This window comes from Mustelus asterias, chromosome 1 (genome assembly GCF_964213995.1).
Source record: "Mustelus asterias chromosome 1, sMusAst1.hap1.1, whole genome shotgun sequence".
Taxonomy (NCBI): domain Eukaryota; kingdom Metazoa; phylum Chordata; class Chondrichthyes; order Carcharhiniformes; family Triakidae; genus Mustelus; species Mustelus asterias.
This window is the reverse complement of record NC_135801.1, coordinates 99,576,506-99,593,957: the sequence shown is the minus strand read 5'-3', so window position 1 is coordinate 99,593,957 and position 17,452 is coordinate 99,576,506. Positions and strand designations below refer to the sequence as shown.

The window sequence follows — 17,452 nt, the reverse complement described above, 5'->3', positions numbered from 1 at the left end:
TCCACCCCAGTGTACTAAATCATGCATAATATTTTCATGGAATGGTTATCCGATTCTGACTACAAAACTAAGTTTTCTTTAAGCAAGTGGACAATGGAATAGAAGAAGCTAATGCTCAGTAGGTCAGTATCACAAAGCAAAGGTTGAAACCTGTTCAAATTTATTACATAATTGTCACCTTTTTCCTGATATTTTCCCAAATTGCCTTAGCCCAAGTTTATAGCAAAATTAACTTTGACAATATTGTATTGAAAATGATAAAATATTGCCCCAATAGTTACGCAGCAATCCTCATAATAATTGATGCAATGGTTTCAGGCTTTATTCAATCCCTTCTAAAATCCTTGAACTGGCAGTCTAAATTGCAGTCATGTATAAATATATATGTGTTATTTATATATATATTTGACTCTTGCTGGGATTTATTTCTCAAACTACAGACCTATGGATTACCACCGCACTACCAAATTAATTCCAAACACGACATAGTTTTTAAAAACTAAATTATGTAAGCTTATTAAAGAATATGATCTAACCCAAACATGTTGGTTCAGTGCCAGTGTACAATGCTTGCTAAACCAATGACGTCATAATATAAGTCATTCCATTCATTCCTGCTTGATAATGTCACAGCAGGTCCTTCGCTGCCGCTAAACAAATAATACCAAGCATTGTTTAAATTAAAATTGTCTCTCATTTAATTCAGTTACTCTTTGAGGTATTTGAATTCAACATCAATGGCAAACTGCTGAAGCAATGCCTACTGAAGCTTCAAATAATTAACAACTTGGGTAGAATGCTTTGGCTAACAAAGACAAGTATCCCATATGTCTTCTTAACCTTAATTAACCTGCCCTGTCACCTTCAGGGGTCCGGGGATATGCATTCCAAGGTCCCTGTGATCTTCAGTACTATCCAGGGTCCTACCATTCATAGTGTAATCCTTTGCCTTGTTAGCCCTCCTCAAATGCATTACCTCACATTTTTCCAGGTTGAATTCCGTTTGCCACAGCCCTGCCCATCAGATCAATCCATTGATATCCTCCTACAGTCTACGGCTATCCCCCTCACTATTTACCACCCTGCCAATTTTCTGGCAAATAATATTTCACTTAAAATCTATCTCAATCCCTGTTCACAAAATGTGCAAATCAAACTCAGACCCCACATGGCATTACATCTTCTGTAGGAACATTGTTCTTCGATTCCCTCTTTACCTCTCTCTACGTAAAGACATGTTTATTTCAGTATTTTGAATCCCAATTCATGAACAGTACCAATGCCAAGATAGCCCCACAATGATAACCTGCTCTGTTGTATTGCACCTCAAGGCAGGGCTGCACTTACCAATTCACTACATTGCTGCGTCTAATTGTATGGTGGAGTGAAGAAAAGAAGTGAGGTTGGCGGTATAGTGCCAGTGTTATTGGACTAAAAATCCAGCAGTCCAGACTAATGCTCTGGCATTCAAAACCCACCACAGCAGCCAATGGAATTTAAGTTCAATGAATGAATAAATTTGGAATAAAAAGTTCATCTCAGTAATGGCAATTATGGACCGACTGGATTGTTGTAAAAACCCACATGGTTCAATAATGCCCTTTAGGATAGAAAATCTGCTGTCTGTATCTGGTCAGGCCTTCATGATTTTTAACTGTCCTCTGAAATGGCCTATCAAGCTACTAAGTTAGAAGGCATATCACCTTCTCAAGGGCAATTAGGGATGGGCCACAAGTGCTGGCCTTGTCAGCGAGATCCACATCCCATGAAAGAATAGAAAAATCATCATTGGCCATGACGAAAGATGGACAGGAAAAGGAAGTGAAATTTTGTTGGAGCAACAGAGAAATATGTCAGGGCAGAGGGTTTTGAGAGTATCCCAAAAGCAGAGGTTAGAAGAATCTCAGAAACAGAGCAGGTATCTTAACAGACATGAAGTTATACAGAGCTTGGGCCACCTCTGAAATTTGATCCAGATGGGAAGAGTTGGAATAGGCATGATGTAGAACAGCCTGCCTGCATCACTTATGAATTATGAAAAACCATCAGGAACTCCTGTGATAAGTAACTATTAATTTGCCAAGAGTAATGATCCCCGACTAAGAGAAGTTAATATTTATAATCTTGTAAAGAATAATATGATGTATTTGTATCTGTACTCAAGACATATGTGTATTTAGAAGGGGGCAATAGACAAAGAAAGAGAGGATGAATGCAAGTGATAAAGGCAAAATTCTCTCCGTTTCATCAAGTATAGGTTGAAAGGATTGCAAAGCAAACTGGTTCCATTCATCAGCAATCTGTCCTACACAATTATGCTCTTATGTGAGGAAGCCAAAGAGAAAAAAACAAGACTGCAAATAGTCATATAATGCCTAACTAGAGTAATTGCCAAATAATTCTGGTAGATATGTGCAAAAGATGCTGTACGGTAACCAATGTTTTTCCTATTTATATTAATTAACAAGAATATGAAACATAAAAATCCAAAACAACTGTATTTATTTATTTCTTCATTATTGCTTCCGTAAAATTACTTTTCTAACACCAGAGGTAAAGCAACTTATAGGAGGAAAACTAGTAGTATTCTCAACACAAATAATTCCTGGGCCAGTTATGGCTAGGTTGGTAGCACTTTAACCTCCGGGATGTAGGCTGTGGATTCAAGTCCCCCTCCAGGACCAGAGCATTAAACTCAAAAACTGACACTCCAGTGCAGGAGTGAGAAAATGCTGTACTCCTTCAAATTAAATGTTAAACCGAGGCCCTGTCTTTCTTCTTGGGAGACACTACTTCAAAGAGGAACAGGGGAATTATCCTCAATGTCCTGGCCAACTTTTATCCCTTAAACAATGATCCTTATCACATTACTGTTTTTCGAAGCTTGCTGTGTACAAATTGGCTGCTATATTTTCTGTATCACAACAATGGCTAAAATTCAAAATACTTAATTGGCTGTAAATTGCTTTGGTTGTGAATGGTGCTAGATAAATGCAATTTCTTTCAGACAGCTACCTATTTAGGTCATTAGATATTTTATATTGCAATACTATTATAAATATTATATAACATTCTTTTGATACTGATCTCCGCACTTTATTCCTTTCTTCAATCTATAATTCCTACCATTTGTGTTCTTAACAAGGCAGTAAAAAACAGCAACTGATATTTTAAATAGAGAATAATCTACCTGTGGTTATCAGATTGAATTCAAAGAAAATAGTGTCTTTAGATAGCTGTTTAAACATCACATTACACCTTCTTGCACAATGATGACAATACTCAGCCATGGTGACAGCATTGGATAACCTCTCTGTAGACTAAAGAAAGGAAGACTAACATATGCCATTGAAATGAAAGTGCTGCTTTCAAACCTCCAACTGTGGTCATATATTACCAACTGAAAAGACAAGAAAAGTAAGTTTGCTTATTTAAAAATCAGTGGACACTGAAAGATGACGTACAGTACCACTAGAAAGCTTTTGAAGTAAGTTTGCTAAAAGGGAACTTTGTGCCAGTAGCAATTATAACAATGTGACGCCACCTGTTGGTAAGTTTTTACTTCTAGTACTCATACTAGACTGCAACAGCAGTCTGTTCACTATCATTTTGCCCCCATATGTGAAAAAAATTGTTAGTAAAACATTATTACTATTCCCACACCATCTTACCACTCAAATACAACTTAAATTGTTCAAACCTCATGTAATTTGTTTTATATAGGATTTCTTCCTAACCTTTCTCCCACCTCATATTCAAAGTATCTTAATTATTCCTCCAAACATTTCTGCAATCACTATTTTTTCACATAACAAAACTGCAATCTTTGAAAAATAATTTACAGGACTTGATCATCATAAACATTTGGTTATTTCACAAATAATATTATTTCATCATACTCTATAGGTTTTTTCAGATTATAAAAATGGCAAACATTTTTAAATAAATCTTTTAAATTGATATCTGGTCTACAAATCATTGGAAACTTCCTATTTTTGGATACTGATGGAAATTGCATGGTGCTACATTAAAACTTAACAGTAAAGGTCAAATTAGTTAATTTCAATGCTTTACAAATATATGACCTACTAATTATTTTATTACCAATCACAATGGGGAAATTCCACTACACATCAATCCCTGTACTAGAGCTATTGCTAATTTATCCTTGAAAAGTCTATTTGCAATTCCAGCAATTCTAAAATAGTGCAGAATCTCGAATCAGTATTCTACAATCTTGATTTTTCTTAAATGTGGAATGTGTAAATTTCTGCATATTGAAAAGAGATATCAATTCAAATGTTGTAAAATAAAAGGAATAAATGGACTGCATAAAGCATTAATGTTATACACAGCACTTTCACTTTTTATTTCAATTATACACAGCTTTCCCAATTCTACTCTGAACACCCCTTTTGCATATTATATTTAATGGAATCAGATGGAAACAAAGTTAGCAATGAATCCAGCAAGCTATTAAAGACACAAGAGGACAGTAATAAATGGATGGAAATGAAGGGATATAAAACAAATAGACACAGATTGTAAATCACAAACAAAAATGTACTGGATAAATGGAGACTGAAGAGGTAAAGAACAAAAGTGAGTAAAATTACACCGATGCCAAAGGTAGAAGAAATAACAATGTAATTAAGAGATAAACTGCCAAACAGCATCAGCAATCACTTATCCAATCACTCAAATCCTCAACCGAGTAGCTATTGTTTTGTGCAGTTGGCAGATTATTTCAAGGTGGAGGCCATCACAGGTGAACCTAGTATACCTACAAACATGCACCTCTAACAATGGTAGCTATCATCATTTGCATAGTATAGTCAATTTTATCTGTTTGGGACACCGACTGTGATACCTTTGCTGTGATCCACGTGAGATTGACGTAAGTTAAAATAGGTCAGATATCAAAAGTTTATTTATCTATCTGGCCATGTCTGCTCACTTCCACCATCACATGGTGTATTCACTCATTGAGCCATCAGATACTAACTTGGCAGTTGTGTCTCTGATAAGCAATCTTATTCTTTAAACAGATGGTCTTAAATGCCCAATACGTTCTGACTATTTAGAGTCATAGAGGTTTACAGCATGGAAACAGGTCCTTCGGCCCAACTTGTCCATGCTGCCCCTTTTTTTAAACCACTAAGCTGGTCCCAATTTCCCACGTTTGGCCTATATCCCTCTATAGGCATCTTACCCATGTACCTGTCTAAATGCTTTTTAAAAGACAAAATTGTACCCGCCTCTGCTACTACAGCTTATTCCAGACACTCACCACCCTGTGTGTGAAAAAATTGCGCCTCTGGACACTTTTGTATCTCTCCCCTCTCACCTTAAACCTATGCCCTCTATTTTAGACTCCCCTACCTTTGGGAAAATATATTGACTATCTAGCTGACCTATGCCCCTCATTATTTTATAGACCTCTATAAGATTGACCCCAAACTTCCTACGCTCCAGAAAAAAAAGTCCCAGTCTATTCAGCCTCTCCTTATAACTCAAACCATCAAGTCTCAGTAGCATCCTAATAAATCTGTTCTGCTCTCTTTCTAGTTTAATATTTGTTCTATAATGGGATGACCAGAACTGTACACAGTATTCCAAGTGTGGCCTTACCAATGTCTTGTACAACTTCAACAAGCCATCCCAACTCCTGTATTCAATGTTCTGACCAATGAAACCAAGCATGCCGAAAGCCTTCTTCACCACCCTGTTCAACCTGTAACTCCATTTCCTAGGAACTATGAACCTGTACTCCTGGATCTCTTTGTTCTATAACTCTCCCCAACGCCCTACCATTAACTGATTAAGTCCTGCCCTGGTTCGATCTACCAAAATGCATCACCTCACATTTATCTAAATTAAACTCCATCTGCCATTCGTCAGCCCACTGGCCCAATTGATCAAGATCCCGTTGCAATCCTAGATAACCTTCTTCACTGTCCACTATGCCACCAGTCTTGGTGTCATCTGCAAACTTACTAACCATGCCTCCTAAATTCTCATCCAAATCATTAATATAAATGACAAATAACAGTGGACCCAGCAACGATCCCTGAGGCACACTGCTGGTCACAGGCCTTCTGTTTGAAAAACAACCCTCTACAATCACCCTCTGTCTTCTGTCATTAAGCCAATTTTGTATCCATTTGGCTACCTCACCCTGGACCCTGTGAGATTTAACCTTATTCAACAACCTACCATGCGGTACCTTGTCAAAGACCTTGCTAAAGTCCATGTAGACAACATCAACTGCGCTGCCCTCATCCAACGTCTTGGTTATCCCTTCAAAAAACTCAATCAAATTTGTGAGACATGGTTTGTTACTTTAATCTTCTTAAACTTGTATTTTGTAAAGTAAATGACTGTGTCTTATAGTTTCTGAAAGAAATGCTTTTTGTTAGATACATTTTTAGAAATGTACATGCTTTTTCAAGGAAGAAAAAGCATATAATATTTTCAAGAAGGACCATCGAACTATAGTCTCTACAATGGGTCTTCACCAACTCTCCGAAAGAGCATTCTAACCAGGTCCTTCCTGCCACCTTATCCCCGTAACCCTGTGCATTCACCATGGCTAATCCACTTAACCTGGACATCATTGAATTGTGGGAGGAAACCGGAGCACCCAGAGGAAACCCACACAGATACGGATAGAACTCCACACACAGAGTCACCCAAGGCCAGAATCGAACCCAAGTGCCTGGCGCTGTGAGTTTTGAGTGCTTTATGTTGCTAATATACTCAATCATTGCTTGAATTACTTTTTAAATTACTGTACAAAATTAGAATCAAAATCAGTGTGTGTGAATAATTTAAAACATTAGACACTTCATGAAATACAAATGATGAAAACAAACTCCAAAAATCAAGCTTGAAGTTTTGTTTATACTGAAGTCACTGAAATTAAATTGGAAGTGAATGGGTCAGTTATACTATATCAGAGTCCAAATGGTTATAACTTCATAATCACCCTATGAATTCAAGAATTCTGGTGATTTTTGAACAAGTAAGTGACTGAAAGCTTCTAAAATGTCAGAACTCAACGAAGTTCACTATTCTTCTTCGGGGTACAGCATCCACCAGCTTTAATTGGACTGCATGCAAACTGCAAAAGGTCGTGATCTCTTTCAAACAGAAAGGTATGAAACTCCCTCCAGAAGGCTCTCTCACATTGGTTTGAGGTTGCACTTTGTGAAGTATAATTCCAGCCAGTTGCAAAGCTACATTTTAAAAGTTGACCAGGTTACTCTTCAATATGTGCAATGTGAAAAGAAAGCAGACAATCTATGTCACCCAAGAAGCAGATCTCTTACATTTGGGGCCAAGGATGCATGCACAGAATACTTTGTTGCTCACTTTAGGAGATCAATAGCGATAGTAGGCTGAAAACTGCATTCCACACATAATCTAAGACAAATAGCTGAAGTATATCTGAAGCCCGAAGAGCAGTATGAATAGAGCAGTTACATTTTGCTCACATTCAGTTTTCAGATTTATTAAATGCCACTGTTCAGTTCCACGATATGAGCAGAACCTGCATATTGACATTTTTAAGGCATGTACACTGCACAATGTTCTAATACTGCATTCTTAAATTCCCAGATGCAAATTCCTGGTAATGATGCAAATAATTTGGTGGGGATTTTTAAAATTGACAAACATGTAATTTATTAACGGACACATTTTTATGGTCATAGTTTTAAGTAGCAAAGCCCAAAAGTGTGGAGGTTAAATTTAGATTGCACTTAACAGTTATAATTTAGTGAGTAGATGACAAAAACAGATGGTGACCCCTCCTCCAAATGGTTATAAACTAATTTCCACAATTTTCTTTTTCAATAAAACCAGTGCCCTGGAGTTAGTTATAGAGCACATCATCCACGTCACACAAACACTACGTCACAATGGTTGTACAATTGTATTTTCCACCAGCAGCTTCTATTGTCAAGCACTGATACGGATTGAGAAACATAAGAAATAGTTTAGTCAAAAGTATTTTTAGACTTCAAAGAGCTTTAATTCAACTTTGGTTCACTTGAAAAGGTGCATAAAATGAATCAAGACTGAAAAGCTAATGGTATTATCAACAAAGCAAATGATTCAATGATGCTCTTTCTACAGTGAGATAGCAGAATTACAACTTGTATCATTTGACTTACATCCAAAAAAAAACATATCAAACAAGAGATGCTCAGCTGCCTAAAAACGTCTCATTTGTCTAATTACTTTCAACTTCCTCCACACCTAGTCTTAAGAAAGGTTTGAATGTCATTAAGCATCTCACTAGATTGACTGTGTTCACTGTGTATTTTCAGAATATATTTGAAATATTTATTTCTGCTTGGTTATGAAGATTCATAGAATTTTACATGGAAAATTTGGAATGGATTGAAGTTGTTAAGCTTCGACACAAATATTATCAGTTGACTTTAGTACCCTCTTCAGTTCCAGCTGTCAAGAAAATTCATTTGAATAATATGCAAAGATTTTCATTTGCATTGACAACCTACCAAAAAAATACTCACCCAGCAAAATGTACAAAAATGTGACCAACAGATTTATTACTTGAATGAAGAGTCACTTAGTATGGCACAATAGGGTATTAAAATACAAATACCAGTAGCCTGAAGTTATAATTTATGTAACTATGTTTTTCCTTGACTTGAAGCTATTTTCAAGATTATGATACTTAATTTCTCTGCCACTTGAAGCACAGAATATTTATTTTACATCATGGCAACAAAGATTATATCTGATCTGCAAAACATTACATAATGACCAAAACTATCATTTATGCCAAATGACAGTGCACGAATCTTCTTGTTTTGGCCTAGTTGAACTCTTATTGTACATTCTCAGATTAAATTAGTGGATAAAAAGTGCAATTTTCTGATGTAGCTGAACTTTAATGCTTGGTTAAACATTCATAAGGTATGCCTTCTATTTAACAGTTTCAAATGCTTCAGGTCATGCAAGTGATCTGACTTAATGCAGGAATGTGTGCAACCACTGTGATATCTTGTTCTCCATCTATACCTGGGATAGTAACAAAACCCAAAATTTGCTGCAGCCTGTTTTCATAATCTTGGGGAGAGAGTGTCTGTCATTCAACACATATTGGAAAATGTGGTTGAGTTATGCTTATGTCCCAAATTCAGTTTCTGACAAAAGGTATTACAAATCTTAAATTTACTAGCCTCAGAATTATACTTTTAATAGCCTTCAGAATGGTGGTCAGAATTTTAACACGCCATAGTCTAGAATTTTAGCCATATACAGCATTATTCCATTTTGATTCACAAGGTTTCCAGAAAGCTTCAAAAAAATATAATAATGAAGCAATTTGAAAACATTCAAGACTACAGTAATCAAAGGTAAAGCTGTGTAAATTAAGAAGCCATACTATTGAAGTTTGTAGGAAATTGTTTGACTATAAATAGAAATTCTCATATTGTCCTATTTTCATTAAAAAAAAAGGTCTCTAGCATTTTTAGTAGGTTAAACAAATGTCTTCTTCTAAATTTTAATACACAGGAATAAATGCACAGTGTAACATGTGATTGCTAGTGTACATGGTCTCCAGTTCAAGGATAGTACTTGAGCTGCTGCTAGGTAGTTACCAAAGCAGCAAGGGTAACTGTTTTAGTGATCCAAATTGGGATAACGACACGCATGTTAGAAAATTTCGAGAGATTTATTTCAACAGTGACATTTACAACATTTGAATTTTACCACTAATGATTGGCATATGGCAAAATGTTGATGTTGCAAATGCCGACACTGAACAGAAATCTCAGCAGATTTTATTTTATATGCTTATCTCACACATTACAAATCCTAACTGAACATGAATGTACTTCAATGTAGTTGTCACTATGAAATAGATCTGTGAGCAACTGATGTTGCACAGTAATTCATTTTGATTCAGAGATAGAGGAGGAGGAGAAAGAGGAGGATTAGTGCAGTGACATCACACAAGCTCAATTACCCAAAATGCACAATCCTAAAAGACTGATTATGTACAGTTGTGTTGGCTTTGCAATGTATATAAATTTTTAACAGAACTACATAGTTAAGTTACATTTATTCCCATTTAGGATTTAAATAATTCAAAACTCCTTCATCTGAGGTTCCAAATATTTCTCAATCTATCTTGCAACGTTCAACATTACAATTTTACAGAAAATCAATCCTGAATGTGCATACATTATTACAAGTACATGTGTATGTTAAACATACAAATAACATTGTGCATTCAAACCAGATATCCAATCTCTAAGCTACATTTAGACACTACTTTGGTAATTAGTGCTTCTTACCTGCTTGCTGTACTTGTTATTGATCTGACAGCTGTATTCAGAGCAGTGGTCTGATTCAATTGAGATGTTGTCACCTGTCCCTACGAAGGTATTGGCTGGTGGCAGTTCTTGCACTGCTTGATGTTTCTTCCCTGCAGTAGGTGACTGGGGATGAAGCTGAACCGTTGGCAATGGAGAGCTAGATTTGTAATGCCTACCGAGATCAGGACTTCCTGGTCCACCATTCATAGAGCGATAGCGTCCCATGCCAGGGCTCTCTGTAAGTTTCTCATTCACACTATCATATCTCTGTCCATTTGGTTTTGATGCTTCCACAGTCACAATGCTACTATACAGAGGCTGTTTGGACTTCTTGCCCTTTTTGTCCTTCTTGGGTTTCTTAGACTTGTCATGTTGCTGGGGGGTGAAAAAGTCTTCGGGATCCTTTTTGCCAGCCTCGTATCCATTCTTGGATTTTTTGGGTCGACAGTATCTCGCCAAAACCACAACGAGGATGATCAAAATGACTGTCATGACACCAGCAACAACCCCAATAACAATGCTAAGTCGTTGCTTGCTCATCTCGTAATTCGGATCGCCCGCAATATCTTGCCTCAGCGAAGTGCGAAGACTTCGGGCTATCTGAGCTTCCACTATTGTAGCATTGGAAACGCTTTCATTGACAAACACGTGGACCATTGCCGTGGTGTACTGCGAAGGCTGCCCACTATCATTGACCTGCACTACCAAACGATGCAGCCCATAGTGCTTCTGGGTCAGCTTTCCCACCAAAGAGATGACCCCACTTGCAGAGTCAATCTCAAACAGTTTGAAGGGATTTCCCCCCACGATGCTGTAATTGAGGTCAGCATTGATGCCAGTGTCCCTGTCTGTAGCCAGAACGGTGGCCACCACCGTGCGTAGGTTACTGGAAGGGGGTAGTAGAGTGTAAGTGGCGTTTTTGGGGAAGGTGATAGTGGGGGCATTGTCATTTTCATCCATGACATAGAGAGAAACCATGGCCGTGGAGGATTTTGGGGGCTCACCCCCGTCGACAGCCTTCACTTTGAAGGAGTAGGTGGTCTGGTGCTCCCTGTCGAAGGACATGGTGGAGTAAATGGTGCCGGTGTCATTGTCAATGGAGAAAATGTTGTCGTCCTCCTCGATGAAGAGGCTGAGCTCGGCGTTCTTGCCCTCGTCCGCGTCCATCACGGTCACCATCCCAACCGGGCTGTTGGGCGCCAAGTTTTCCTTCACGTAGAAGGTGAAGATGTCCTGCATGAAGCGGGGCTCGTTGTCGTTGGTGTCCTGGACCTGGACCACCACCGTGGCGCTGCCCTCCAGGCTGGGGATGCCCTTGTCCCGGGCCACCACCCTGAACTCGTAGCGGGGGGTCTGCTCGCGGTCCAGCACGACGTTGGCGATGATGGCGCCCTTGGCGGGCTCGATGGAGAAGACGCCGGCGGCCGCCGGATCCAGCGAGTAGGCGATCTCGGCGTTGCGGCCGTCGTCGGCGTCCGAGGCCAGCACGGTGGCCACCTGGTCGCCGGGCGCGTTGTTCTCGGCGATGGCCACCCGGAAGACCGCCTGCGGGAAGACGGGCGGGTTGTCGTTGATGTCGGCCACCCGGACGAGCAGCGAGTTGTTGCTGGAGAGGCTGGGGCTGCCCGAGTCCACGGCCACGATCACCACCGAGTACTGGCGCACCGCCTCGTAGTCGAGGGGCGCCGCGGTGTGCAGGAAGTACTTCCTCTTCTGCTCGCTGTCCGACTCGCTGGCCGACTTGAGCTGGAAGGGCACGTCGCCCACGATGGTGCAGGTGACGGCGCCGTTCTCGCCCTGGTCGCGGTCGGACACCTGCACCAGGGCGACGGGGGTGTCCACCAGCACGTCCTCGGCCACGCTGGCCACGCCGTCGCGCAGCACGATGCGCCCGATCTTGCGGATGTCCACCTGGGGCACGTTGTCGTTCTGGTCGCGCACGGCCAGCAGCACGGTGGCGCGGTCGGTGCGCGGCGGCTGCCCGCGGTCCTTGGCCAGCACGCTGAAGCGCAGCTGGCCCACCTCCTCGCGGTCCAGCCGGTGCAGCACGCTGAGCCAGCCGCTGCTCTCGTCCAGCCGCAGCAGGCGGCGCACCGACTCGGTGGCGGCGCCGAACACGTACTCGAGCTGCCCGTTGACGCCCGTGTCCAGGTCGGTGGCCCGCAGCTGCAGGATGGGGGTGCCGGGCGGGCTGTTCTCGGGCAGCTCGGCCTGGTAGAGCGCGCGCTCGAAGCGCGGGCTGTTGTCGTTGACGTCCGAGATGAGCACGCGGAGCAGGGCGGAGGAGGAGCGCGCGGGCTGCCCGCCGTCCCTCACCCTCAGGCTCAGCTCGTACGAGTCCCTCAGCTCGCGGTCCAGGGCCCCCTTGACGATCAGCTGCGGCTGCTTGTCGCCGTCCGGCGTGTCGGCCACCTGCAGCTCGAAGACGCTGCTGCTGCTGCTGCGGCCCGGCCCGCCGGCCCCGAGCGCCTCCTGCTGATCCTCCTCCCCCGCCACCACCTCGGGCCCGGCCGCCTCGCCCGCCCGCCGGCTCTCGGGCAGCAGCTGGTAGCGCTCGATGCCGTTGGTGCCGAAGTCGCGGTCGGTGGCGGTGGGCAGCAGGTAGAGGGTGCCCACCGGGCGGTTCTCCTCCACCGTCAGGGTCAGCACCGGCGACGGGAAGCTGGGCGTGTTGTCGTTGATGTCCTCCACGATGACTTTGCCGTCGTACAGGTCGACCCAGCTCTGCGCCGGCCCGATCACCGACACCTCGAAGTCGATGAAGCACTCGTTCTCGTCGAAGATCATCTGGCACTGGGGCAGCTTCTCGCGGTCCGTCCGCCGGCCCGTCGTGCTCAGCTCGCCCGTGATGTTGTCGATCTTGAAGTAGTCGGAGCCCGACTCCAGGCTGAAAGTCACCCCCCCCGAGCCCGCCGCGATGCCCAGGTCGCTGGCCACGTTGCCGATCCGCAGGTCGGCCGGTCCCTCCTCGGTGATCCGGTAGCGGAGCGCCTGCTTGGCGCTGGCCAGCACGGCCGCGGTCCGCACGAACAGCAGCAGCGGGAAGCAGAAGGGCATGGCTCCCGGAGTCAAGTGTACCAAAAAAAAACCCCTTCACTCCTCTCCCCCTTCCTCCCTCTGGCCGGGGGAAAATCTGCTCAAAGTGCCCGGGCTTACACTCAATAAAGTCACTGCAGAGTCACACACATCGTTCGAGTTTCTGAGCCCCTCTCATCTCAAAACTGGATCACTCTCTCTTTCCCCCAGTCTCTCTCCTTTTTGCAATTGCCACTCTCGGGATTCCCAGCCCCAAAGAAAGCAGCATTTAAGTCAAATTGATCACCTTGAATCCGTTAGTGGTTTTTGGACGTGCCTCTGGAGTCACGTTGTTCCAAGTTTGCCCTGCATCCGCAGTTACTGTGTCTTTACCTGCGTGCTGCTGGTTACTGGACTGTGTGTGTCGGCAGCACTCGGAGTGCCCCAACCTTGCTATTGCAGTCTTTCCCTTTCACTTCACACTCTTCTTGTCCCTTTTTTTTTTGGCCGTTCTTTCTCCGTCCGTCCGTACTGACTCCAGAGGCAGCTCCCGAGTGGCGGAAGGAAATAAAAAAGGGGGGGCTTTGGAGCCCGATCAGAAAGTTGAAAGCTTGCGAAAGACGAATGGGGGGAACGCGATCCGCTTCCCCGCGTCGTTGAAGATTGCGACGAGCAAGAGGAGTCCCGCAGAATGAAAAGGTTGCAGTTAGTGACTTTCCTATTCAACCCGATTTTTAAAAACTGGTACAGAAAAGAGAAGGAAGGGGGTGTCAAGCTGCGTCTAAAATGCAGATACTCCTCTGGATTGAGGGTGAATAGGGAAATCCTAGTTGGTACAACGGGAATCCGAATGAGAGCAAACTGATTTCACGATGCGGACCTTTAAAAAAAACGACGGCTGCAAGTGCATTGCTTCTGGATCTGGTCCGAGCAGTTGAATAAAAAAAATCCCCGATTAAAGAATGAATAGGCTGCAGCACTTTTGACAACGGCAAGTTTTCTTATTCCAGACCCCGAAGTATTCCCTGACGCAGTCCTTTCTGTGGCGCTGAATCTTTCTTAGAGGGGGGGAAAAAGTCCGTCCTTGTTATTCGATTAGTCGTGGTCTGCTGAGTAGTTCATTGCTATTCCTGCAGTTGAAGTTGGATTTGTCTCTCTCTCCCCGTACAATTCAGCCTTCTGTAGTCAGAAAGTAGCTGCAGGTTATAGCGCAAGCCTGATTCCAAAGGCGATGTTGCTCAGAGGATCGGAGTCTATAAAAGAGTGAATGTAATAATGTTCTTTCCTCTCCCTCGGGCTAGCGATCTGTAAATTCCGTTGCTTCCCTCCTTTATATCTGCACGTTGTTAGCTGTGAATTCAGGTTAGCAGCAGAGTCCCGATTTCTCTCTCCCACCCTCTTTTGTATGCCATCCCGCTCAGAGTGTGGGTGAATGTGAGAGTTTTGTGACTCATTTGAGGTAGCGTCACCTACACGAGTGAAAAGGAACTGAAGCGCGGTCAGGAAATGCAGAGATTCCTCTTTCTACATCATCCATCTCTTCCCTCATTTGCTTCCTTTTACGTTCGTCGCTTCCTTTTCCCCCGTGCCGTTGCATTTATTTTAATACAATGTTACTTTCCCATTAAACAAAATACTCACATTTTATTTTGTTTTACATTATCTCCCTATGTTCTTACTCGGTGCATTCGGCTACGTGTTTTGGTACCCTGCCTTTAAAGCCATTCAGTTACACTCAAGTATATTTGTGAAAGATTATATATTTGCACGATCGATGTATTTTTAAAAATCCAACTCGTCCTGTAGCTTTGAGGGAAGGTGCGGTCTAAAATTCCTCTTTTATTCAGACGCAGAGGGGTAGAAAAGGCTCGCGTGTGTGAGAGAAACCAAGGTTGACTGCGAGTTTGACATCGTTAAATGGTATTTTTTCCCTACATTGTTTTATTTGCCAGCATGATAAAGACGTGCATTTTCCCCGTTTGTCCTCCTCTCCCCCCCCCCCCCCCAAGCCGAGATTAGATTCTTGGGAACACGTATACCTACATACTTGACAAAACACGTTTTAACAAAAGAGCCCATCGCGTTTTCCCTGAAAGCGGGTGAGCTGGAGCTCCCGTGTTGTGTTTTGGGGGGGTGGAAGGGGTTGTGCAGTGAGTGCTGCAGTTGCAAATTGCAGCTACGAGTGGTGCATCGCCGCGGCGGCTTCTTTAAGAGAGAGGGAGCGGGGAGGCTCTCGCAGCCGCTGTGTTGAGCTCGGGTGAAAGTTGGCTGCCTTGTTCTCTTTGCCCCCCTCCTCGCTTTTTGCTGGGCTAAGCTAGAGGAACCTCACGGACCGCAGCGAGTCTGCGGCAGCAATGAGCAGCGCCTGCGCGGGGAGGCGTGGGACAGCACTGGTGACAGCCAGAAAGTGATGACAGAGACAGGAAAAAAATACTGGCGAGAGCAAAGAGGAGCCGCAGAGAGAGAATATGGAAATAAATAGGGAGAGAGAAAAAAAATCTACCTGGTGACTAGCAGGTTAGAAATCAGCATCTATTTTACCTCATCAACTATTACTTATGATAATTGCAGTTTAGGATCGAGAGCCAGATTCCAGGGGAGTGGGAGAGAGGCAGCTTTAAACGGGGTTGATTATTGTGCGAATCAATCTATCAATGTAGCTCGTGTTAATCGGTTTCAGAGACTGTTTAAAATCAGTGTCCTCATTTGCATTTCAAAGAAACTTTTTTGGTGCGATTTACATTCTTATGCGTGCAAAGTTCTCGGCAGGATGCGCAAGCGGCACTATCCGTGAATGGGAATTTTAATTACAGGAGAAATGCACGCTTGCGAATAGCTTTTTGAGTGGTTCGTGTTTAACACAAAGCGACTTGCAATGTATCGCATTTTCAACTTTGCGGTCTTTAATATAACAGTGGACGATCTCATTCTGCGTGTGATCCACTTAAGCTGACAGGTCACATTATGCGGTTAAATCAACATAAGCGATGCACAGCCCCGATGTGAGAAAAATCCTGTAAGATCCTGATTATATGCAAATTGTAACCAGCTTCCAATTCAGCTTCTTACAGCGAGCTCAGTTTCCCCAGTGTTGCGTCCTCACAGTTGAGAGCAGGATTCACATCGCTGGCAAAATGAAATCGTTAGTATCCCTGTGTAAAATTTTGAGGACACCAAGTGGGTTCCTAATGTCCGAAGCGATGCATTAATTTGTGTTCCACATTTGAGCACATGCTTGAACCTTTGCACCAATTTTAAGATTCACATCCGATATAGTTTTCCTCTCTGCTTTACAGAACACGATCCTTAGATTCTGGTCATTGGCATGAAACGCTGTGCAATTTTCAATCCAATACAGATGTACAGAATATTAATTCATATCTTAAAGTAAAAATTGCAAATGTATACGTTTGTATTATACCAATATTAATAAAGCCATTAAACCATATATTCTGGCATTTCAGATATCTGATAGCTTGTAAAGCAAATGTATTGTCATGTGACATTGAGCAGTTCAGACCAAGAAAAATAACGGCGTGTTAGAAACGTCTTCACCTTACTTGAAATCATTAGGAAGTCTCCGATGCTGATCCGCAGCTTGAGTTAAATTAGCTGATTTCGGTAGTTGGGTCACCACAGTTAGTTTCAATGCCCCCGGGCTAGTGAGAGGGGTAAGCAAATCCCTATTCCCACTCATGATCACAGATTTAATGTTTCTAAACATGTATGAACATCGGATAAAGATGACCATCCCAAGACAATAACACCCCGTGATGTTGTTGAATAATCATCAACGCTGAATTGCCTATGAACAATGGCCACTTGGATGAGTTCTAATGGTTTCCAACTTCTGTAGAACTCAAGAGTCAGTAGCATCAGGAGACACTTTTACAGGAAAATATTGAGACTTTTCCCAAAAAATATAATTAATATTTTTGGTAAACGAGCCAAGAGGAATACACAATTAAATTGTTCTTTTCTCTCTAACACCAGGTAAGAGGCACATATATCTGACACACAACTTGCTTTCTTCCTTGCAGTTAGGCACAAATAGAATCCTGACAAGTGACATTTCAGCC

At 42.6% G+C, this 17,452-nt stretch overlaps 1 protein-coding gene across 1 annotated transcript in view; it reads right to left on the bottom strand.

Annotated features, from left to right (window-relative positions):
• pcdh7b (protocadherin 7b) overlaps positions 1-16,814 on the bottom strand; it is a 387,891-nt gene extending 371,077 nt beyond the window's left edge. The window contains 3 exon segments of the mRNA XM_078218536.1: positions 10,338-12,822; positions 12,824-12,887; positions 12,890-16,814. Coding sequence (XP_078074662.1) covers positions 10,338-12,822; positions 12,824-12,887; positions 12,890-13,415 — 3,075 coding nt within the window. The 5' untranslated portion in view covers positions 13,416-16,814.
• Positions 16,815-17,452: the final 638 nt, after the last annotated feature.